Source organism: Arvicanthis niloticus, chromosome 4 (genome assembly GCF_011762505.2).
Source record: "Arvicanthis niloticus isolate mArvNil1 chromosome 4, mArvNil1.pat.X, whole genome shotgun sequence".
NCBI classification, from domain to species: domain Eukaryota; kingdom Metazoa; phylum Chordata; class Mammalia; order Rodentia; family Muridae; genus Arvicanthis; species Arvicanthis niloticus.
This window is the reverse complement of record NC_047661.1, coordinates 10881436-10906667: the sequence shown is the minus strand read 5'-3', so window position 1 is coordinate 10906667 and position 25232 is coordinate 10881436. Positions and strand designations below refer to the sequence as shown.

The 25232-nt window shown below is 36.5% G+C and overlaps 1 protein-coding gene and 1 pseudogene across 1 annotated transcript in view; both read left to right on the top strand.

Moving 5' to 3' along the window:
- Window positions 1-686: 686 nt before the first annotated feature.
- Naaladl2 (N-acetylated alpha-linked acidic dipeptidase like 2) overlaps window positions 687-25232 on the top strand; it is an 808912-nt gene continuing 784366 nt past the window's right edge. Inside the window, 1 exon segment of the mRNA XM_034499893.2 lies at window positions 687-946. Within this exon segment, the coding sequence (XP_034355784.2) occupies window positions 904-946 (43 nt within the window). The 5' untranslated portion in view covers window positions 687-903.
- On the top strand, window positions 11265-13684 carry LOC117706802 (N-alpha-acetyltransferase 11-like; annotated as a pseudogene).

Below are 25232 nucleotides of genomic sequence, written 5' to 3'. Positions count from 1 at the left end.
ACTTACTCAGTCTGAAATAAGCTATGTAAATCTGCTTATTAAATCTGATGTAGTAGTGCACTGCTGAAATCCCAGAACTAGGGAGAGTGTAGAAAGAAAACAAGTTGCAATCCAGCCTGGGCTGCATAGTATGAGCACTTCTAAAGCAAATGAACAAAAAATAGTAGGTAGATAAAAATAATAGTAAATAAATATGTAGTGTAGCTAAATCAGACAAGAGCTAGTCTTTTTACAGGGCGGAGGAGACAAAATCAAAAACAAAAACAAAAAAAGACAAAAGAAGACAAAGAAAAAGAAAAACAGGAAGAAGAAAGAGAACAACAAAAATGAGAAGAAAAATGTCCCTTGTTTTAACTTCACTGTCTATAACTCATTGTTTAGTAGTGTCACACATTATTTTAAATCTTATTAATTTTCTAATATCGATATTACTCCACTTTGCATGTAACTCAGCTGCACAAAACAGATTCTCACTACTTTTCACCCCTTCTGTTTAAAAAATAAATATTGAGTTAATGACAAATTTTTATTATACAATTCTAAGAGGAAGAGTTAAAAAAAAAAAAAAAAGAACCAGACCAAACATATTTGCCAGTGAACTATCCAGTGTTGGAAATACCACCAACACTCAGGGAAAAAGTTAATATCAAAAACTGAAACAAAGCCGTGTTTTGTGAGGTGGTTTGGTAACAGGACATTGGGAGAAAGCACGTTAGCTCACTTCATAGTAAAACAGGTCCTGCAAGGCCAGGTAACTCAGGAAGCAGAGTGGTAATTATTCACAGAAGAAAGCCTGTAGTGTACTGTTACAATACTACTGTAGCAAGTCAGAAGGTCACTAGGCTTCCAGGGTAGCTGACACAACCCGAAACTGCTTGGCTCCCTTTAAAAAGAAAGAATAAAATGGGAGAGAATGAAGCTGGTTTACCTAACATGCCTTTGCAAGGTAAGTGCAACAGCCTTTGAACTGCTCTCAATCAGAAAATTCAGTAGTGTGTTGTTACCTCTGTGTGTGCAAGCACGCACGCTCATGCTTGTGCATTTTTGTGCATGTGTCAGAGTTGTATTCTGAGGTATTCAGAGGATGGATTAGAGAGGTGGAGACTGCTATTGATGTGGAAAATGAATGTTTTCAGTGTTATGCTCACTCCTGTAACAAAGGAGAATCACAAGTATAGTGGAAAATAGATAAAGCCTTGTAATCTCCAGCGTGAAGCTGGAGATGTGGTGCCACTGGGCTCCAGTGTTCTCAGGGTCCTTCCCCCAACACTGGCAGAATATTTTATTTTGCTTGTACACGTGGATGTTTTGTTTGTAATCAAGGACTGTCATCACTATCAGGCAGGTTTACAAGTTAAGTGTTCTTGTAATCAATGTAACTCCAGTGTTTAGATGAAGAAAACAGGATCCCAGAAGCCTAGCTTATCAGCTGGCACAGTGGCTTGTTTTACATGTCTTACTTAATCAAATACCTTTGCCCTCTGATGGGCTCTGTTGACTTTGGCTAGACTCAGGCAGCCATGGTTCATTTGTTGGAAACAAATATGGGGTGTTTTCCAAATTTCCCTGTTGTATTTTAAGTAAAGTTCTTTTTTTTTTTTCAGAAATTAAATGAATAAATATTTTCTCTTAATACTTTTTATAATGTTTCTACTATTCATACTGGAAAATTATTTACCAGATTTTTAAAATAGAATTTTTTCAATACACAATTTTAAAAATAAACTTGAGGTTACTTTTTGTCTAGATGGATTCTTACGAAATTATAAAAAGTCTTATCATCAGAAAGCTTTAAAATACTAAAATTTTTATTTAATAAAGTAACAAAGTATAGATCTATCTGACAAATCTTATACAGCTGTAAGAAAAAACAGATTATTTTGACTTGCTTGACAATTAAAGTGCATCATTCAATTACAGGTAAATTACTGATTTTTTTTTTTTTTGGTTTTTTTACTTTTCATTATACTTGCTTAAGATTTGCAGAATCTTATTTTGTAAATCTTTGGATCATTTCTAAAATACCTCTTGAAATACTGTGTAAAATGTTATTAGAAAGTACTCTCAATTACAGTTATAAAAACACACTTTGATGAATAAAATTGAAGAGAAAAATAAGATTAAAAGGCTCTCTTGACAAAAAGTGTATTTTTTTTTTTAACCAAGAATATATGAATATATCACACACACACACACACACACACACACACACACACACACACACACACACACATATATATATATATATATATATATATATATATATATATATGAGATAATATGATAGTATTCCTTGGAAGAACATGAGATTGTAAGATTGGAAGACCTGGATTGTAAGATCCATTATTATATATAAAATGTAGATATAGCTGCTAGCATCTGATAGCCCTTTGTATGCTAGGCTGCTACAATTTCAAAGTAGAAACGTAAGTATAGCAGGGCACAAAGCTTGCCCCACACTCTGTGTGAAGGATAGTAATTAATACATTTATTAGAATATGAATACAGGTTGTTTGCTGTTGTTCCCTTTCTCTGGTACCTTCATGTTGTATTTCTTTAAAAGTTTGATCTTCTACTATCTTATTAATATTCAGGAACAGATTATATCACTCTTTGGTAACACACAACCTGTCTTTTTCTAATATTATCTTATTTGAAATATATTTTCAGCAAATCTACACAGTTCATTCATATCATCTTGGAGTATTGCATGCTGTCATTTCAGTCTTAGGCACAGTAAAATAAATAGACACTTTTGAGACTTAATTGGAAACAAAGGCACTTAAGTTGTTTTTAACTATTTCTGAATTTATCTACAATATAAAGATTGAATGTAGGGATAACTTTCAGCTTTGTTTATGTTTGTAAAAATAAGATATTTTGACGTTTGTTACTATCTTTAGAATCACATATAACCTAGTGTCTTTATTTACAGACTATCCTAACTTTGTTGGGTTGTCTATGTTCTACCCAGTCCTATGTCCTAAACTTAGTTTCAATGATCAAAATAAATAAAATGAACTATTTTTTCAAGATTAATTTTATCTTTTACCTAATGGCATTTATTTAAAAAAATTTGAGCTGGTCATGGTGACTCACATCTCTAATCCTAGCCCTCAGGAAGCTGAGATAGAAAGTATGTCAAAAGTTACAGCTAGATCGAACTCCATGGTGAGTGCCAGGATAACCTAAGCTACAGTGTAAAACCCTGCTGCAGAGAGAGAGAGAGAGAGAGAGAGAGAGAGGAGAGAGAGAGAGAGAGAGAGAGAGAGAGGGGGAGAGAAAGGGGAAAGGAAGAAAGGAAAAAGGAAGGAATAGAGAAAGGAAGGAAGGAAGAGAGAAAAAGAGGAAGAAAGAAAGAAAGAAAAGAAAGAAAGAAAGAAAGAAAGAAAGAAAGAAAGAGAGAGAGAGAGAAAGGAAGAGAGAAAGAAAGAAAATACAAAAATAAAGAAAATTAAAACTCTAGAGGTTCTTGAAATAATAATTATGCTAACAAGTTTGAAAACTGAAATTTTCTATTTGAAACACTACATAAAATTGTATATGTATATATACTATTATATACATATAATATATATTATATATGTATATTATATTACTATATATAACATATATATTATATACTATATTATATATGGCATATATAATAGTGTGTGTGTGTGTGTGTGTGTGTGTGTGATATCTCACCCAAATATTTGACTGTACTTGTTCTTATTATGGAAGGGCAGGCACTATTAATGATTCATATTCTAACAGCACTGGAAACCACGCTTTTATTTTTTTATTATTGGATATTATATTTACATTTCAGATTTTATTCCCTTACACCATTCCCTCCACTACCCAGAAACCCTCTATCCCATCCCCCCTCCTTCTGGTTCTATTAGAATGTGCCCCCACTTCCACCACACTCCCACCTCCTCACCCTTAAATCCCCCCCACCCCCCGCCTCGGTGTTCAGCCTTCATGGGACCAAGGATCTCCTTTCCCACCTATGCCTGACAAGGCCATCCTCCCCTACATATACAGCTGGAGTTATGGGTCCCTCCCTATGTGCTCCCAGGCTGGTGGTTTAGACCCTGGGAGCTCTGGTTGGTTGGTATTGCTGTTCTCCTGGAGAGCACAAACCCTTTCAGCTCCTTCAGTCTTCTCTCTAACTCCTCCATTGGGACCCCCTTGATCAGATCAATGGTTAGCTGTGAGCATCTGCTTCTGCATATGTCAGACTCTGGCAGACCTCTAAGGAGACAGCTATATCAGGCTCCTGTCAGCATGCACTTCCTGACATTCACATCAGCATCTACCTTTGGTGACTGCACGTGGGATGGAGAAGCCAGGCTTTTATAGTTAAGTTAATCCAATGCTATATTCAACCTAATATGGAGGGACTTCAATCATCTTTCCAAATAGAAAAAGTAATTTCTTTGAGACCCCATATGAAAGTAACAAGAAAGAGAATTTAAGATAAAAAATTTATGATGGTAGTTCATAATATTCCCAAGATTCCAAAGTGAATTATGAAGGTTAAGACAGAATGCAAACTATGAATAACATACACAAATAGTGGGTCATAAAGAATAGGCATGAGGTTTCTAAGCATAGCTATTTGCTGAAGAATGGAAGAACTATTTTCTTGGACATGGTGCATAACATCACAGATCTGCCAGTAGGTCTGAATCACAAGTGGAAGCTATAGTTTAGGTGACCAGATGAGCTGGTGCTCCTTTCCTAACTAAAGCATTCTGTAGTTTAGGATTCCCCAGAGGGAATACTAATCATAAAAAAGCTTCTTATCTCTTTTCTTTCATAAACGACTTAATTTTCAGCTTCGGACATATCTTATAAACAAGCATAAAAGGATCCTGTAAAACTGTAAAAGAAAAAAAAAAAGTTGATGATGTACTAGTGTTTCAGAACTCAGTCCTTGCACACTTCCCCACTTCCCCCACCCCCATGTTCTTCCTCAGGGTCTATCCTTAATCAGATGTTTCTAAGGCTACTAGACTTCTTATAAAGGACATGGGTATTATTCACCCTTGAGACTATTCAGTAAAATATAGTGGAGTTTCCAGTTGTCACAAGGTGAAAGGAGGCCTTTTTGAATGGAGAGTTTCTTCAGCACTTTTCTACACATACACATACTGTGTCTCCCCACTGCTTACCCCTCAGCAGAGTGGGTGGTATCGGGTGCTTGGGATAACAGCTCTCCCTTCATTCTTTGCTCCTTCTTGTTCTTTTGTTCTAGGAAATAATTATTTACAGTCTATAAAAGGTTAGGCAGGGGGAAAACCACGATTCTGAAGAATTGGCTGGGCTCAGTGGGAGGCTTTGCCAACCCTAGATAGCCATTAGCAAGAGAAGAGTCTTCTTTAGCATACTAGAGGAGTAGCTGACAAAGGAAAGGGAAAACTGCCATGGGAAAGGGACACTGTCAGGTCAGAAGGGAGCTTGGAAAATACTGAGTCCAGTGTATGCATTGTGTGGTGTCACAAACAGAAATCCTATGAAATTAAGAAAGCAAAACAAATGTCTTTTTCTTAGAACTGTTCTTCAAACATTCAGTCTACACCCTAACCATCCAGTGCCTGTAATTTCATGGAAGAATTTGGTGCATCACTTTCTAGAGTCACATACTTTCTACAACCATAATAAAGCCAATCTTGGAAGTGTTTTCAGTAGTGATGTATCTTAATGTTTGTATTTATGACCTGAAAAACAATGCTTTGGACACAGTTAGGCTATGTTGGGACTGGGCCATCCAGTTTTGCTTCTCTTCTTGACTATATCATATGCACATTTACTTTTAAGACATTTAGGTAATTTTTCCTTTCAACCAGAAGTCATCTGACATCCTGGAAAGTACTTCTCATGGTAGGGTTTAAGAAACAATGCTGTTTCTTCTTGGCTAGTAAAAGAAAAACAAACAAAAAAAAGGTCTAGGAAGAAAGATAGGTGCCTGGGTGTCTGTGGTTCTCAGGTACAGCCTGAGGGTTGCTGGACTGGCTACTCCAACCTGTTCAACTGGTTTGCTGTGCATATTTACTGTCTGTGCTGGGGAAATATCCCAGCATTCATCTTTGCAAACCATGCCCGTGAGTGCTTTAAAATGTTTCTAAAGCCCCAGAGAAGACTCCCAGTTCATTACTGGTCCTTGCTGACTTGTAGAATTTTAACAACAGTTTAAATTATGACAGGTGCAAGGAACTCCCCTTTAGCGTGTCCTGTTATATTAAAAAAGCTTCTGCTGCCTCTTAATGATAGATTAAAATGGGAGATGATAGCCTTGAGCACTGGAAACGCTGAGCTACTTCAAAGTTCCATTTTGGAGCTGAGGTTTTCTGCAGCTTCCTAGAAGTTTTTGGGTCCTGAGAAGAATTGTACATGTTTGGAGATTATGAAACAGAAAAAGAAAAAAAAAAAAAAAAAGCCAAGTTCTAAAACCCCCACATGTATCTGAGTTAAATAAACCTACCCTAAGGTACGGGCATGTGAGAAAATGGCTTTAAAACTTTCTCAGGAACAAGGCAGAGGATCAGGGCAGGAAAGTAAGATTAGGGGATGACATTTTAAGTCTAACAGAAGAAGTAATGAAATCAATGTAACTGCGCTGGGGAGGTGCCTTCCACTGATTCCTTTGTCCTTCTAAGAGGAAATAGAATATGTATCTTATTTGAAATAGATTGACAAGCAATGTGTTCAAAAGAAACATGAGTTAAACTGGTTAATAACATGGTGCTTAGTTAAAAATCTCATCCTGAAGAAAAAGCTATTTCTCAAATGCTGTAGAAAACAGGATACCTGGACATTGTTTCTATAAAAAACACAGTTTAATCTCCTTAGACTGAAATGATATTTTATGTCACCGAGAGTGCTTAAAAGTACTTTATGTTTCAATTAAAGTCACTACAAAATTTCAAAGAAAAGGTGCAACATAAATATACTAGGCTGTGATCATTTAAAATTATTATCAATAATAATGCAATTAAAATATTTTCATGTGTTTAAAAGGGTTTCTCTGTCTTTGAATCTGCTTCCCTTTCCTTTCAGGAGTAGAACAAAGAACACAGCATTAATCTGATGATTATATGTGTATAAACACCATATAATTATTACATTCTGTTCTATTTCTCTGGATTTTGGAAGGAGTTTAAACATATTTAGATAATTGGGTAGGACAGTGAGCCAACCTTCACTTTTTATCACAGTTAATTTTAGAAGGATTATTAACTAAGCGTGTTCTTGGCTTATTATTAGAAAGTATTACACCTGGTTTACAAGTGAAGGGAAAACGGGAACTGACAGGTTTGCAAAGAAAACCTCCTTAGGATGAAAACATAAAAGGGCATGGGGCTTCACGTGATCCTTTGAGCTTTTAATCTCCCTTCAGGAACAGAATGTGTAAACACTTGTATTTGACATGGCTATTTGGTTGCTTTGCTGAGAGATCTGTTAAACTATCCTCACAGTTCAATGCTTTCGAACTTCCTTTCATAAATGCTTTAGTAATAAATGCTTTTTTACACTGAAAAGCAGGCTACCCCTCCCATCTAAACCTCTGATCAGTGGGGTGTAGGCTCTATTACAACCCAGTGAAAATGAATATACTTTAAAGAACATGAATAAAATCTGACCTGCTAAAGACTTCCAAAAGAAAAAAATGTAATTAACAGTGAGTTTATTGAATGGGCATACAGATGTGAGAGTCCACATTTTAAATGTCAACTATACTGTGTGACTTGGAATCTTAGACATGATTAAGCATTTAAGGTCTATTTATATGATTTCTTTGTTTTCCTTAAAGAAAATGACTTCCGTGAAAATAGAACATGAGATAGCAAGGAGCCCGAAGCACCACTGTAGTTTATTTCTTTTGTTTATGGATCTTTAATGCAAGCACAGGCAAGTCTCATCTTCCAATAAGTACTTATGAATCTTGAAAAATTCTCCCCGACACCCATATTTCTTGGTGACAGGACTCAGCAATGGAGAAATGCATTTGCCATAGAGATAAAACCTGCTTCCTCTCTTCATTTTTGATATTTCATCTCACAGACAGTTATCTAAGAAGCTGTAGATCGATATAAAAATTTGATATCAGAAATGGTGGTTTTAATTACCTTTGGAATTTTAAAATTGGAATTAATGGCCAAAGAAAAAGAGAAAAAAAAAACTTTTGACTAAAAGTCCCTGAGAAGGAAAACATACATGTATACATAAATACATATATACTTGTATGTGTATGTATACGTATGTATATATGCATATGTGTGTGTGCACACGTGTGTGTATGCATATGTGTGTGTGCATGCGCGCACCCATGCATGTGTCAGTGCACACGCATTTAGCTTTTTCCCTCTCATTGCAAACTATGAAGATGTAAAACAACACCCACTTATTTCATTATAGACTACAAGTAAGAAAACATTTCTGTGGACTTGGGAATGTAGACCAGTGGAAAAGTAGTTGTGTGTTATAGTCTCACATGCTAAATCTGTATATAAAATACTTATTAGAACATACCAACAACTATACCAAAGTATACAAGTTTTAGTTCAAGCTTCCAACGAACAACATAAAATTGGTTTTAGTGTGTATTGTGTTGACATGCTATGGAATGTACTAATAATTCCAGAAGACCACAGACTTCTTGGTCACACAGGGCAATAGGACCTGGAGTAATGCCAATGAATGGCAGGAGAAGGGCCTGCCTAAAGAGAGGTATTTGTTAGACAACACTGAGAATTATGAAAGCCGGTATAAACAGAAAAATACTGTAGAACCCTGAACTAGATGGTGCTTTTGAGTTCCTAAGCACAGTGAATGTTCCTCATATGTATTTATCAGAAAAAAATAAATGCAGATAATTTTCAAATATATTGTAGATCTGGCAATAAGAAAGTAAAACAATTCAAAAGGATAAATGGCGAAAACAGACTTGGGTTTGGAGTATACTCAGGATCAAACTACTTTCCTGTATGAACAAAAACCCAGGCTTCATATTAGGCACGGGAGATAAGAAATTGGAAAACACAAGCATTTGAATGATTTAACCCTTTATACTTCTGAAAGTTTTAGAATACAAAAAATATTCAAAGCATACTACAGCTTGAGTGGTATCTTTCTCTTGGAGTTGCAAATGGATTGTAAATCCGCTGCAGATGTGTCCAGAGGGTAGACGGACATGGAGAACACTAACTGGCACTGGCTTGTGAGGCATCGGCCTATGACCTTTGGAAGCAGTAAGGAAGAGCTGCATACTTTATAGTTTAATTTTCCATATGGTCAATAGAAATCTGTGATAATGAAAGAAAGCTTAATAGGGGACTAGTACAGTTTCCACTCCTTGACGATTAGACTTTAACTCTGCCCAATTTTCTTATTTTACCTATATATTTCTTTGGGAAAACTTCACATATGTTTGCCGGAAAACCTAAAATATTATTTGTACCTCTAATAAATTCCATTTATTCAACTACTCTGAAGTAATTTAGTGACAACCTGTAGTAATACAGAAGATTTTAGAAAAATAGGTTCTTTTCATGAAATATGCATCGGCATAATAGTATAATCTCATAAATAGTTGAAAGAGCTAGTTTGTATGCCCCTTAGGACAGAAATTAAATGTACAAGGCTTGTTTGAATCTCACAGCTGTCTTAGTTTCTTTCTTCTTCAAATAAAGCAGCAAACTAGCTGATTCCGTGCTGTGATCTGTAGGTACTGGCTGCTCCTTCCGAACCTTCTGCTTTTGTTTATTACCATTCAGTTACCAGGTGGTGTCTCAGGGATACATTTTGGGCTAAACAAAAGCAGCCAGGCTCCATCTCATTGTGTGATATTATTTCTTTTAAGGTTTCAAAATCAGCATTTTTCTTTTCATGTAAATTTTTTCATTGTATATTTTTCTACATTAAACTTTTCTCCTGTGATGCCATATCTGGCATGTTTACTACAGTCCTTTTCTTGCCTAAAACCATGTACTGGGTCATGGTTTTAGCAAGCATACATGCAATATGGTTAGAGATTGGCAAACATAAAATTCATAGTGTTGGTCCCGTGATTTACAGTTATTCAACATGAAAATTAGTTGAGCATGACGCGGCAGCAGTTATGATCAATAAAAATCTAAGTTTTAACTAAAATGCTCTTGAGAAATAAGCACTGTCCTCAAATTGAAGAGCTCTTTTTATAAGATGAGTACATGGGTGTCTCATGTTGTTATTCTATGGAATTTGAAGTAGACATCTGAATTCAAAGTTGCAGAATCTATTCCTCCCGTTCATGGTACTTCTCGGCAGTCGACCCACCTGGGGTTACAGGATGAGCAGTCATTATTAGCAGAGAAAGAAGATAAATGAATGAAGCAGAGAGGAGCACATGGCCCCTAGACAAACTGATAGAGGACCAAATGTTGGTCGTGGGTGGCTTTTCTGAGGGTCTTCAAATGTACAAATAGGAGGCTAAGTTGTTGCTTCTGCTGCTGCTGATGGTGGTGGTGGTGGATTTAGAGCTAATAGGAGATAGGCAAGAGGTGGTATACAGGGTAGATTAGATTATTTGGAGCGAACAAATGTGGTAAGTTTATCTCTAACTATAGTACATTTCAGATAACTGATGTGACGAAGCATTATTAATTAGCTATACTATGAACGATTGGACATGATATAACCATGGTCCTGACTTTTGACAAATCATTAATTCTCTGGAAAACAAATTTATATTATTACTTATATTGTGTATATTAACAATATATTTCTTACTGGCGAATTATGAAGATGAACAATTGTCAGTACTTAGGACATACTTAACTGTAGTCCATTGCCATCACAACCAGTTCCCTTCATTGTTTTAATTTTCCAATTTGTCTTCAGCGTCTCACAGTAATGAAGAGCTTGTCCTGTCATAATCATGGAATCTGGAGATATTTGGAAGAAATGTGAAGTCACATGATAATTTGCATGTACTAAATGCAGAAAATCTACTGTAAATTCTAAAGCTTTGGGCAAGAGAGGATGGTGTTTTTAACTGATACTGAGAATGGAAGATAGGAGTGTACTTTAGAGAAGAGAAGCACACGGGGGGGGGGGGGTCTTCAAATAAGATCGTTTAGTTGTATGCTCCAGTCAAAAGCTAAGATTTAAATTGTGAAAATGAGGCAAGACCTAGGATAAATGTAAAGTCTGGGGCATTTGTAAATCAAATGTAGTAGGTGGTACTGTTGACAGGAGTGGCTGCACATACATTGATTTTAGGGTACAAAGAAGAAATGGCGGTATATGTTCAAGGTTTGAGCTGAAATTGAGAGATGAGATGGGGTCAGTGGTGAGAGAAAAAATACCTGCGTCAGATTTCTCAGGGAAATGCATAGCAGGATGTTGTATATTAACAGATGAAAATATTAAATGGTATATGATTGATCTGGTGGCAGCTGAGAGATTCAAGTGTGGAATTAAGGCATGACATGGGGAAGACTACAAACTAAAACTTGCCAGAATGGCTGCTAGAGAAGACAACTCTGCAGACTCACTGCAAGGCGCTTAGAGGCCTTAGGAATTAAGGTCAGAGAATGGGGAACAAAGAAGGAAGATTTATCAGCAGGAGTTTTGGGAGGCAGACATATTATGAGAAAACTGAATTTCAGGAAGGGACAGAATCAGGAACAGAGTCGAAGGGGGGTGCTCTTTGAAAACTCCACCCTTGCTCTGGAATTTGCCTTTCCTTCTTTCTGAATCTCTCTCTCTCTCTCTCTCTCTCTCTCTCTCTCTCTCTCTCTCTCTTGTCCTTCGTGCTTCGTGCTTAAATATATTTAATTAATTACCTTCAATAAAACTCAAATTCTACTTAGAAAATAAACAGAAGGGGCAGAAAAAGACCTGAATTGTATGGTAGCATTTCATTGCATCTATTTTAACTTTTGTTTTTGGTTATAAAACCAAGTAATGAAGATAGTACTATCACTGAGCCACAGCCCCGCCACAACAAGGAAGGAAGGTAGGTGGAACACCAGATTTACCATATTACAAAGAGTGGGAGGGAGAACTGCCAAATGACTTATATCCTTATAGTGAATGAGTTCATCCAACCCAAGAGTGTTGGTAGGGCTTCATATAAAGTGTTGGCGCCATGAGAGAGTATTAAGAGTATTGGTTAGCAGCATCTGTGGTGAAGGAGCCAAGAGGTAGGGTCATTGAATATGGGAAAGTAATGAGAACAAAATTAACACCATTCTTCAGAGACACACATTTGTACATATATATATATATCTGATGCTGGTTTCTTTACATGTAGACTTAGATTTACTACTCTGGATCTTAACTAGAAGAGAAAATACATTCGTATAAATCCATGTGTTTCTGGAAAACCATTAGATTCTCCAGATTTCACTGGTAATAAATCTTGACCATTTGTGAAATATTGTAAAAGCAATCACATACACTATCCACATACAATGAACTCGAGAGATGAGGGCCACTTCCATTCAGCAATGACTGAAGGAAGAAAAAAAAAATTCCATTATGATTTAATCATTCACAGATTTTAAGAAATTTTTCTGCAACTCTAAACTAATATAAGACTTGTGTTATTCCATTATTTCATCCTCAGTAATAAAAAATATTACAATAGAACATAACTAAGCTGCAATGGAGGTGCTGTTCATAGGAACAGGTAATTGGGGTACATGGACTCACAGAGATATTGGCAAAGCCCAGACATGCAGGCTTGATCAAGTTGTTCTATATGCTCTCTCTCCTTCACAGTGACTGGCAGGTAGAGCTAGGGGACCTTGGAGGAGGATGACACCATTGTCATTCCTTTCAGACATGACTGAGAGCCCGTAGCATGGAGATGAATCAATTTCTGTACATCACTATTGAAAAGAAACAAGATGGAGGTCTTTCCACTCCTAAATGAACTCTCTGTTTTGAGATCTCAGCTTTTAACTGAGCTCTTTTAAACAGTGTCAGTGCTGTTGGGCTGAGTGTGACATTCTTCTTCATGCTCCACAGTCTAACAAGCTTTCTAGGAACTACCAATAAGGGCATTTGCCATGACTGTGCCAGTGGCCAGATGAATATGCATATGGCAATCCCCTTAGGTTCCCGAGAACTCGCAGATGAAGTACTATTGCCATCATGGCTTTTATTGGCCCCCAAAATCCTTCATTGCTGAGGACAAGAATGGGAAAATTGTAGGCTATGCTCTGCTCAAATTAGAGGAGTACTGATGATGGTCCCCACATCAGCTCACTGCTGATGATTCCGCCATACTAGTGCCTTGATCTTGCCCAGATTCTGATGGATTAGGTTTCATGGGTCATGTATGAGAGATTGAGTGCCAATGATACATCTCTGCATACCATAAAAAGCAACTGGGCAGCCTTTCAACTTTATTCTAACAACTTAACTTCCAAATGAGTGAGCTGGAATGCCCAAGGACCATGAGAATGAAGAAGATACCTACAGTATGAAGTGGACTCTCTCACAGGGAACAGATGAGCTGAGACAGATGGTGCTGAAGAAAGGCAGGTAATGTGGTGCTGGGCTCCAGGGAGAACCAGGAGATTCAGGACAGCACACTTCTCAGTTCTATAGAAGCCTGTCACCAGGAGAGTCTGCCATTGATTACAGTGGCAATGACAGCAATGCTGTCCACGATGGCTCACACTGCTTCAATTTTACTTCCTAGAGACTGCTTGAGCACTACAGGTCCTGTTATAGTAACCTCTAAGAGGAGGTTCTGTTACAAAAGTCTAGCTCCCTAATTGGTTCTTGATTTGTCAATGAAAAAGGCCAGGAGTCAATTGCTGGGTGGAAGGTACAGGTGGGACTTCCAGGTCCCAAAAGGAAAGGGGAATGCAGGGAAAGAGAGAGGGGCTTTTCTCCCACGCTTTGGAGGAAGGAGAATACTGCAATCATGTAAAGTCTTGAGGCAGTTAGGGCCTGCGGCCTCCACTACAGAAGGATGACCAAGGATGTTGGCAGGGGCTAGCTAATACAAGCCATTAAGTTATTGTGGAGAGAGGGAGACATGGAGATAATAAATTGGGAAGGGCTTGCATTTCCAGGCAGGAGATATTTGCACCCAGTAATTGTACTAGCAGGTAAATAAAGGTAGCATAGCAGTCTGTGTGTTTTTTATCCATAGATTCAGGGTTCTTGGTTATGGGCTGGTTTTGACCAATCCCAGAGCAGGGAAGATATATAGAGAGAGGCTGAGTGGGGCTAAGCTGGGTGGAACAAAAGGGAGTCTGGAGTAGCCAGAGCAAGAGACCAAGGTCCCAGGAAAAAGACTACAGTGTGATGTTTAAAATTACAGGCAATAGTTACCACATTTATCTTCTGAACTAACGTATGCTCTGAAGTACCTGGGGAATCTTAGACTGAACTGGGTGCCTTACTAGTTTTCATTCTTTACTGCCACCTCCATAAAACTTACAGTGATCATGAAGTCATACCTATTCACAGAACCTGATGTGCAGGAGTCAAGGAGGCTTCAGAACGTCCATGACCAAATCTTCTCTAGTTTCTACCATGCTGCTGTTATACCTTGTTGGTAGTTATTCTACATTGCATTGTATTATTGCAGGTTATCTCCTATAATGACAGATAAGAGAAGAGGACAGCTAAGCAAACTTCCAGGGTTAGAGTTTGCCATTGATTATGCAAGTTTTTATTCTGGGCATATTGAGCATCATGGCTTAGCTCTCATGCATTCTACCTCTTTTCTGCAAGTAACATATTCCTGATTTTTCTGGAAACTGTTCATGTTCTTTGTTTTTTAATTTTGAGGATGAAGCTTTTCTTTCCTAGTGGGAGAAAGTAATAAATACTAGATTTTTTTTGCACAGGCAAAATTTGTATATTTTAAGGAAAAGGCAACCAGAAATTAAATTTCAATCTGTAATTTAAATAATAAAATATAGTAAGAGACTAAAAAAGTAAAACATAAAGAATCACTAACATAAAGAGCTGCATTTCAATTAAGCTCTGCTTGTGTTTACCTGTTGATAGTCAGTTTCTTGATGTAGCATTTTAAATGAGGCATAATGAAAAACAGAACAATCTAGTAAAGTATTACAAATATTAGCATTTATCCACATGTGAAAACTAGCAACTGTTAAATCTTACTACTAGAATGAATAAAGTTTTTAAAGAGTTTATCTTATAGGTGATATATCTGCTTTCTCTTGGATCCTTATAGCAGCACTTGCACTCCTGTGTATAGAGCATTGTATAAGAACTCATTCTGATTCTTCTTGTCCTACCTCCACTCACCTTCCTATGATATTTCTATCATACATACATTTCTGGCATTTTTATTAGAGGTGATAAAGCCCTGCAGAAGTAGTTTGAAGCAAATGGGTTCTACTAAATTCAAGAATATTTTGACCATTAACCTTCACTTTGAATTTTAAGTGACCACACATGATTATTAAGGAGTATAGATTTATCTCTATAAAATACACCTTAAAGAGGTTTTTAGACAATGAAGGCTTTGCTGATGTGAAGGATATTTCCTCTTAAGTGTTTCTAGCTTAACAAATTACATGTAAAAGACATAAACTTATTTATATTATCCATAAACATAATAAAAAAAAAAATCTTCCACCACATAACATTGACTCAGTCAATAATTCTAGGCTTTGCCTAAGGGTTTGAAGAAAAAATTATTCCTGCTACCCATTTTAATTATACAATAAACTTTGGGAAATAGCTATTGATCTTCAGCATCTTGTGTCAGAAAGTGTTTTCTTTCTTGCCAGGGAGAATTTGTACAAAGGCTGAAAATGAAGAATTCCAAACGTATCAAAGGCAGAGTGGGCGCAATGAACACTTGGTTGCTGTATTTGAACAACTGAAATGTTTGATGGCTTGAAAATAATTTCTGAACATTTTCCTTCAAAAACTAGACACACATTGGAGTTAAGAAACATTTTACCTTGACAGGCCTAGTGGTATACACCTGTGATCCTAATTATCCTGGAAGATGAGGCAGGAGAATCACAGTTCAGGGGCTCCCTGAGCTACAACAGTGAATTCATGGCCGAAACTTAGTGAGAATTTGTCTCAAAATGAAATATTCAGCAACAGCTGGGATACTGTTCCTTGTTACTTTGTTTACATAGCATGATTAAAATCCTAGGTTTAATCCACAGTTCCATTAAAAATAAATATAGATGAGCAAATAGACAAAAAGAAGCATGTATCTTGTTTCAATATCACGTTCTCTAATGGTTTTATTATCTGTACTATTTTAATACAGAAATAATAAGAAAATAACACAATCCTGATATCAGTATCTTATTTTGTTAAGATTAAACAGACATTCATCCATTATGATAATGGTTACAACTATGAATGGCAATAAACATAGCTAGCTTTAGCAGTTTTAGTAACTTTCCTTAAACTTCACTATGAACAGTAGACTATATGGCCAAATTCAACAGTCACATCTACTGTATGATAATGATCCTTTATTTTCTTTCTCACAAGGGCTCTGTTCGGAACTGTAAGAGCTATATGGCAGAATCAGACCTCAATCCCTAGGTCTGTTTTACATATAATCATGTCCTTCATCATTAAGTATAGAATCTTTCAGGTGGCATTTTCAGGAAATTGGGAATTCCAGTTTAGAACTTTTCATTAAAATAGGCTCATATATAAATTTAAGTTACCAAATTAACTTGCTTATGGAGTCAATTAATACTCATTCCCTTGACAAAATACCTGTAATAATCAATTTATCCTGATTTATTTCAGCTGGGAGGTGTGGAGGTCTTATCCCTTGCTTGATTATTTTCATTGCTTTTTAGATCTGTAATGAAGAAGCTCCTCCTGATGAGAAGAAGTGTGGGAATAAGTCGTTACTTGGTAACAGCCAGGGAATAAAGAAACAAGGAATAAAACTTGTCCAGTTTTTCAGGGTTGGGGTTTGAGACAGAATTTTCTAAGTAGCTAAGGTTGACTTCAAACTTGCAATCCTTCTGTTGCAGCCTGTGGGTACTAAGACTGCAAGCATGCTACAAACCCAGCCTCCAACTATGTCTTAGTTTGGGGTTGTCATTTTGCACCTGCTAGAATTTCTATGTACATCACAGATATACTCTATGTAAATATATGTTCCAGGCATTTTTTTTACACATTACAACGTAAAATCTTTATACCTTAATTTTTGTTTTAGTCTTCACCATCTACCTGTCAGCAAAGATTGTTCCTTAACCCTAGAATATCTAACTCTCTCCAGTGGTAGTTGTAGAGGGGTGTGTGTGTGTGTTTGTAAAGAAGTAGACCTTTGTGATTTGAACAGGAAGTAGGCAGGGGAATTTGGTGTTACATAAAAATGAGTACTTTTAGAAGGAGGTACGGTAGTCTACTGTACAGTGGGTACTGATTCTTGGAATTTAGGCGAGCAACACAATGTTGTATCTATTCAAGACATCCTGTTTTGGAAGAATATTTAAGCAGAGTAGGTGAAATCTTATTTAACCTCTGCTCAAATAAAAGAAAGAAGTATTTTAAGACTCCACTTGTTCAAAAGGTGCATCTAGAATATTTTAGGTAACAACTTATCATATATTTTCAGTTGACATAAGACAGAGTAATGACTGCTTTTCTGAACTGGGATACATTTGGATTCCAGTCCTCTGGTTATAGTAGACTTGTAAGGCAAGCTACATTTTAGACATGATTGATGGCTGCATGCTATTTTCACTCCATCTTCACAAAAATACAACTGTATAGTCAAGGCTTTGTGCCCACTTAACAGACTGAACATGAGAACATTCCACATTTGTTAACCACATTTTCAAGAGCTTTCTTTCTGGAAAGCACCAGGGTCTCATAATGATTTTGGTCTCACATGAGAACTAAATATCAATGTCTCTATATTCCTGTTTCCCATACTGTGCATAATGTGCCCTCTTACAATACTGACTGAGTGGACAAGAAGGCAGCATGGGATTTCCTGACCCACTTTCCTGCTCAATTAACAGGTCGAATTGCAGGAGGTGGAGAGCAGAGAAATTAAGCATGCTTAGGGTGACAAAACACATGTGATACCACTATAGTCATTTTAAGGGAATGGCAGGTCATGGCAAAAGTTACTCATTAGATTCTATTGAGGTTTTGGGTATAAGGCCATCTATAGGTGTGTAAAAGTGTCATTAAGGAGAGCATTTAAAATAACCATGACAGACAGTGTGCATATACCAAGGACTTTGCAACACAGGTTTTATTTTCTTATTACTTTAATATTTTACAACTGTCCTATTTTTATCAGCAAGGCAAGCAGTACCTGTCTTGAATGATGTGATATTTTTTGACAAGTGGACATCTTATTCAACTGCCAGGAGGCAGTAATGGCTGGTTTGTTGAAATTCACAATTAAGAAAAAAAAATCCAACTTCCTCTAACTCACTTTAAGAACACTTTTTGTAGTTAATATCAATGTGCTTGCTGTAAAATGTCTAACCTAAAACATAAGAAAATAAATTCAATATAAGTGCCAATGCATTGATATTAGAATTTCAAAAGTATTAATCATATAAATAAATGATGTAAATTATAAGTGATATATAAAACATTTGCTTACTCTACATGCATTCTAGTATTTGAATAAAAATACAGAGAAATATAGGCTTCCAGATACCATTCATGGATTATCAGTTGACTAACACAACATGGAGATATATGTCACATGAAATATTATAAAATGAATCCCATGCTACCTCTGGCAGCAGGCAGGCAGGCCTGTTCTCTTGCACACTCTGACCCAGAGCTCCGAAATCTCTCCACCCGACTCGCTAAGTTCCCATGGTGGATTGTTGCCCCTTCAGCCCCACGCTTCCAAATTTCCATGGCCTTTTTGGGGTGCATTTCTTGTAAACCCAGGCTTTGCTGACGTACTTTTCTCTCTGGAACCCAGTTGAGTCACCATGTGAAGGAAAACACCACATAAACTTAGTTTAAACTTAACAGGTAACACAATCTTTGGGTGCAGCAACTGTTACCTAATTTGTAAGCCATTCTAAGTTAAATCCTGCGGTAGCAGATCCCTATGGATCCGCCACCTGAACCTATATCCACTACCTACATTTTGGTTTTATCTTCTTTCCAGTCCAAAAGGAAGTATCATTCTCCTGCGTTCCCTTTTCTTCTCTCCAACCCGGAAGTCCCACCTACTCCTTGCCCAATGATTGGCTCCTGGAAATCATTATTCATTATGGGGAAGGTTCACCAGAAGTTGCCAGGTCATTTATTCCTCAATCCCAGCAACCCTTCCTGGGAAAGCAGAATTAACATAAAAATACAAACAGCACCAGGGCTATCTACAACACATGTACTTTTATTTTTTAGGGCACATGAGATCTATTTAATTAGAGGAATGTAAATCAATCTTTCGACTTCTATCCCAGTGCCAATAGTCAGCTCTTTCTCTTCTAAGTTATTTGCAGAAGTGAAAGTTCACATTTGATGAGTGTGCAGTGTTTTGTGTAATATAATTCTAGAATGTTCTCACGGAGTTGGTGTTACACAGTTGGAATACAAATGGTATATAAATCCCCTAGCACTGTATGTTGCAACAACAATTAGTGCCATGTCCTGGAAAAGGAAATACTACCTCATCAACATAAATCTGATGGTCTCCAACTAAGACACAAAAGCTGACTTCAGGAACCACAGACACCTTGAAGTGAAACAGCTCAGAGCCATGAAGACCAAGCTGCACATGAATTACCTATGTGCCAGGAAGCCTAGGTCTAGACCTCAGGCTTTTCTCCCAGAACACAGCCATGTTAGACTCCTGTCTGCAAGCATAACAAAGTATCATCAAGCTTCACACTGGCTATTGGCTGGCTGTATATTGCTTTTATTATGTTTAGGTCTGTCCTTTGTATCCATGATTTCTCTAATATTTTTACCATGAAGAGGTGTTAGATTTTGTCACAGGATTTTTTCAGCATCTAATGAGATGATCATGTAATTTTTTTTCTTTGAGTATGTTTATAGAGTAGAATATGTTGATGGATGTCTGTAAATTAAACCATCCTTGTATTCCTGAAGTAAAGCCTACTTGATCATGATGTATGATGTTTGTGATGTGTTCCTGCATTCAGTTTTTTTTTTTTTTTAACGTTTTATTGAGTATTTTTGCATCAGAGTTCATGAGAATAATCTGAACTTCTGTTTCTTTGTTCATTCTTTGTGTGGGTTCGGCATCAGGGTGACTGTGGCCTCGTCGAATGAGTTTGGCAGTATTCCTTGTATTTCTATTTTGTGGAATATTTAGAGGAGTATTGATATTACCTCTTCTTTGAAAGTCTGGTAGAATTCTGCAATTAAACCATTTGGTGCCTGGCCTTTTTTGGCCTTTTAATGATTGCTTATATATCTTTAGGGGTTAAAGGGTGTTTAAAACCATTTACTCGATCTTGATTTAACTTTGGTAAGTGATTTCTGTCTATTAAATTGGTCATTTCATTAAGGTTTTCCAATTTTATGCAGTACAGACTATTGAAATAAGACTTAATGACTCTTTGAATTTCTTCAGTGTCTGTTGTTATGTCTCTCTTTCATTTCTGATCTTGTTTACTTGAATATTGTTTCTCTGTCTTTTGTTTAATGGTTTGCCTACCTTGTTGAATTTCTCAAAGAGCAGCTCTTGGTTTCTTTGATTCTTTGTATTGTTTACTTTGTTTCTAACTGATTGATCTCAGCCCTGATTTTGATTATTTTCTGCCTTTTACTTTTCTTTAGTATACTTGATTCTTTTTTTTTCTTCTAGAGGTTTCAGGTGTACTTTTAAATTGCTGGTATAAAAACTTTCTTATTCCTTTATGGAGATACTTAGAGCTTTGAATTTTGCTCTTAGCACTGGCTTCATTGTGTCCTGTAAATTTGGGTATGCTGTGCCTTCGTTTTACTGAATTGTAGAAATATCTTAATAAATATCTTAATTTCTTTCTTACTGACCCAGAGATCATTAAGTAGTGAGTTTTTCAATTTCCATGAGTGTATGGACTTTAATCCATAGTGGTCTAATATAAGGCATTAATTCAACTTTCTTGTATCTGTTGAGTCTTGCCTTGTGACAGAACAACTATATGTTCAATTTTGAAGAAGGACCAATGAGGTCCTTAAAAGAGGTATATTCTCTTGTATTTGGGTGAGATGTTCATATAGATGTCTTTTAGGACAATTTTATCCATAGTGGTCTAATATAAGGCATTAATTCAACTTTCTTGTATCTGTTGAGTCTTGCCTTGTGACAGAACAACTATATGTTCAATTTTGAAGAAGGACCAATGAGGTCCTTAAAAGAGGTATATTCTCTTGTATTTGGGTGAGATGTTCATATAGATGTCTTTTAGGACAATTTTATTTATAATATCTGTTAATTTCATTATTTCTCTGTTTAGGTTTAGTTGGGATGACCTTTCCATTGGTGGAAGTGGAGTGTTGAATTCTTCCACTATTAATGTGTGGGGAATCAATGTGTGATTTAAGCTTTAGCAATGTTACTCTTACAAATGTGGGTGCCCTTGTGTTTGGGGCACAGATATTCAGAATTGAGATATCATTTTGGTAGATTTGTCCTCTGATGAGTATGAAGTGTTCTTCGATGTCTCTTTTGACTCATTTTGGTTTGAATTCTATTTTATTAGATATTAGAATGGCTACTCCAGCTTACTTCTTAGGTCTTTTTGCTTCAAAAACTTTTTTCCAGCCCTTTACCCTGAAGTAATGTCTCTGTTTATTACTGTTGTTTGTTTCTTGTATGCAGCAGATTGATGGATACTGTTTATGTCTCCATTCTTTTAGCATGTGTCTTTTAATAGGGAATTGAATGATATTAATATCAGTAATTATTTTTCCTATTATTTTGATATTTTTGGTGTTAGTGTGTGTGTACTTCTCTTGCTTTTGCTGGTATGGAGTTATTTATTTACTGTGTTTTCTTGGATGTAGTTATCTTTTGTGGGTTGGAGTTTTCCATCTAATATTTTCTGTAAAGATGAATTTGCAGATAGATATGATTTGAATTTGAATTTTTCTTGAAATAGCTTGTTTTCTCCATTTACAGTGATTGAGAGGTTTGCTGGGTATAGTATTCTAGGTTGTTATCTATGGTATTTTAGAGGTTAAAAGATATCTGTCCAGGCCCTTGTAGCTTTTAGAATCTCTATTTTGAATTCAGGGGTATTTCTGATCAGTCTGCTTTTGTATGTTACCTGCCCTTTTTTCCTTGCAGCTTTTAATGTTCTTTCTTTATCTTGTAGATTGTGTATTTTGATCATTATGTAGTAGGGGGATTTTCTGGTTTAGAGGTATTTCTTTTTATAGGTTGGGAAAGTTTTCTTCTATGATTTTGTAGAAAAATATTTTCTCAGGCTTGTACCTGGGACTCTTCCCCTTCTTCTATTCCTATTTTTCTTAGGATAGTTTTTTTTTTTTTCATGGTATCCCAGATTTTCTAGATGTTTTGTGTCTGGAGTTTTGTAGATTTCATACATTAATTGACTGATGTATCAATTTCTTCTACTGTATCTTCTATACCTGAGATTTTTTTCTCTTCTATCTTCTGTATTCTGTTAGTGATGCTTGTATTTGTCTCCCTGGTCACTTTCTTAGGTTTTCTACATCCAAGATTCCCTCAGTTGGTGTTTTCTTTATTGCTTCTATTTCTACTTTCAGGTCTTGCACTGTTTTATTTATTTCATTCACCTATTTAATTGTATTTTCCTGTATATCTTTAGAAGATTTACTTGTTTCCCCTTTAAAGACCTCTGTTTAATTTTATTTTCCTGTGTTTCTTTAAGTGATTTATTTATTTCCTCTTTAAAGGCTTCTATCATCTTTATAAGAATGGATTTACGGTCATTTTCTTTTTTCTCAATTGTGTTGGGATATCTTATGCTTGCTGTTATATGGAAGCTGTGCTTTGGAGGTGTCATATTGCCCTGGCTTTTGTTGACTGTGGTTTTTTCTAGGTTCTTTAGCCATCTGAATGGCTTTGGTCCCTGGATGTTCATGTTGTAATAGGTTTTCAGGGGGAGGGGGTGCTTAACACTGATGATCCTGCTATGGCTGGCCTCTGATAGGTATTCTTGGAGTGTATGGTTCCAGATCTGCAGGTCTGTATGGCTCATGATCTGCAGGTCTGTAAGGTTCAGGAGCTGCATATCCAATGAAAGTGTGCAAAGAGGTGTAGGAAGAATGGATCTCCACCTTGGCTAGCAGCTTGGTGTTCCCAGACAACTCAATGAGCAGGGAACATAGGTAGAGGAAGAGAAACTTACCTGTATTGTTTAGGCCTAACAGATCTGATGAAGTTGAGAGAGGAAGTATCAGGGGAATCTATTTATGTACTTTTAATAAGAGACAGATTATATACCATTCATTATAGTTTCAAAGTAATCTATAATTACAGTATCACTAAGATGATTTCAATTTTTTTAATATTCAAAGTGCATAATTCACTTGACATTTTCATATATTCCTGCTAATTCATCTTAATATACTTTCCAGACACAAATGCATTATATTTTATTAAAATAATTGTCTTTCCATTTCAGACAAAAGATCTATATTTCTTGTTGGGAGCCTCACTGGCCCCACGTTTGGGTGCCAAAAATGTTGGGAACCGCACTAGTCCCTGTTTGGGTGCCAAAAAATGTTGCGGCCCGAGCTAAATGTTGAGGCCCAGGCTGCCCCGCATTTGGCGGCCACTGTATCTCGGCCCAAGCTGCCGCTCCGGTCTGCAGGTCGGGGTTCAGCAAGAGAGAGAGTGAGGGCGGTCGTGAGGAATGGAGACCAGACAGAGTGTGTTTCAATCCCATTTATTCTTCAGTCTCTCTTTCTCTAAGTGTCTCAAGTCCTAAATTCCTAGTCCCTAGTTCCTAGTCCCTAGTGCCTAGTCCTAGTGCCTCCAAGTTCCCAGTTACTTCTTCCAAGTTCTCTCCCAAGTGCCTGCTTCCTTGTCTCCTCAGTCTGATGTGTCTGATGTCTATTCCTACTCCTAGTGTCTGAATCTCTGTTACTCCAAATTGTTCTCTCTAGAGCCAAGTGTCTTCTACCTAATGTCAAGTAATCTGTTACTTTCTCTGTTTGACTCTATCCTTTTATATGTCTCACTTCTAAGCCATGCCTTTTGGTCACACCTTTAATCATGCCCTTAGGTCTTGTCTCTAAATCTGATCTCTACACTTCTAAGTGAAACTCTTTAATTACACACCTTTAATCTTACACACCTTTAATCTCACACACCCAAGGTATCTAAACCAAGATTATCGGAGTGTGCTCAGCTGTTGTAGGCTATTGTAATCCTAGTCTTATGTCAGGGTATATGGCTCAAGATGGCTGCAAAGCTGATAGCCGCTTTCTGCTAAAAGTCGGCCCCCAACAATTTCTCAATATAAATATTAATAGAAAAATGAATTTTTTGATTAAACATTTAAAAACAATGTCAAATCAAAATATCTCACCAGCAGGAACTAAATTGTTACTTCTCCATATTTCACTTACCTAGAGCATTAGTACTAAATGTGAAACCAATATCTGTATACCTAATACAAAGTTGAGTTCCTTTAAAAAATAAGAATATTAATTTTGAGACGATAGCTTACTGACTTTTAAAGTACTTGCATGAAAGCATAAGGGCCTGAGTTTCTTCTCCAGCATATGGATAAAAAGCCTAAGTAAGGTGGTGCATACTTGTAATCTCAGTGCTGGAATGGAAAAGGCAGAAGGATCCTTATAGTTTAGTGGTCATTAAGTTTTCCTTACACTGCAAGTTCTGTGTTATTAATCCAGAGTTTGTCTCAGTAAACAAAGTAGATGGACTCTGAAGAATGACACTGGAGATTGACTATCTGGCCTCCACATACTTGTATACACATGTGCCCATGGACTCTTCTACACACAGGAATCTACACATGCACAAAGAAACACATACACAGACAAACATAATCACAAATAATGTCAAGTTGCTTATATAAATAAGTTAAACAAATTATACAAATAGTTAATTTAAGATAGGGTTCTAAATTATATTTAATTATTAATATATAATTAACTTAAGATTAAATAATAATTGCCAAGTTTATGTCTTCATCAGTACAACACTTAACTCTTCAGATCCTGGTCAGTATGTTCCTGAAGATTAAGTTGATTTCTTTTTTTAAAATGTCTCATTGATATACTCTATCTTAAATCAGCATATGGGATAGATGGAT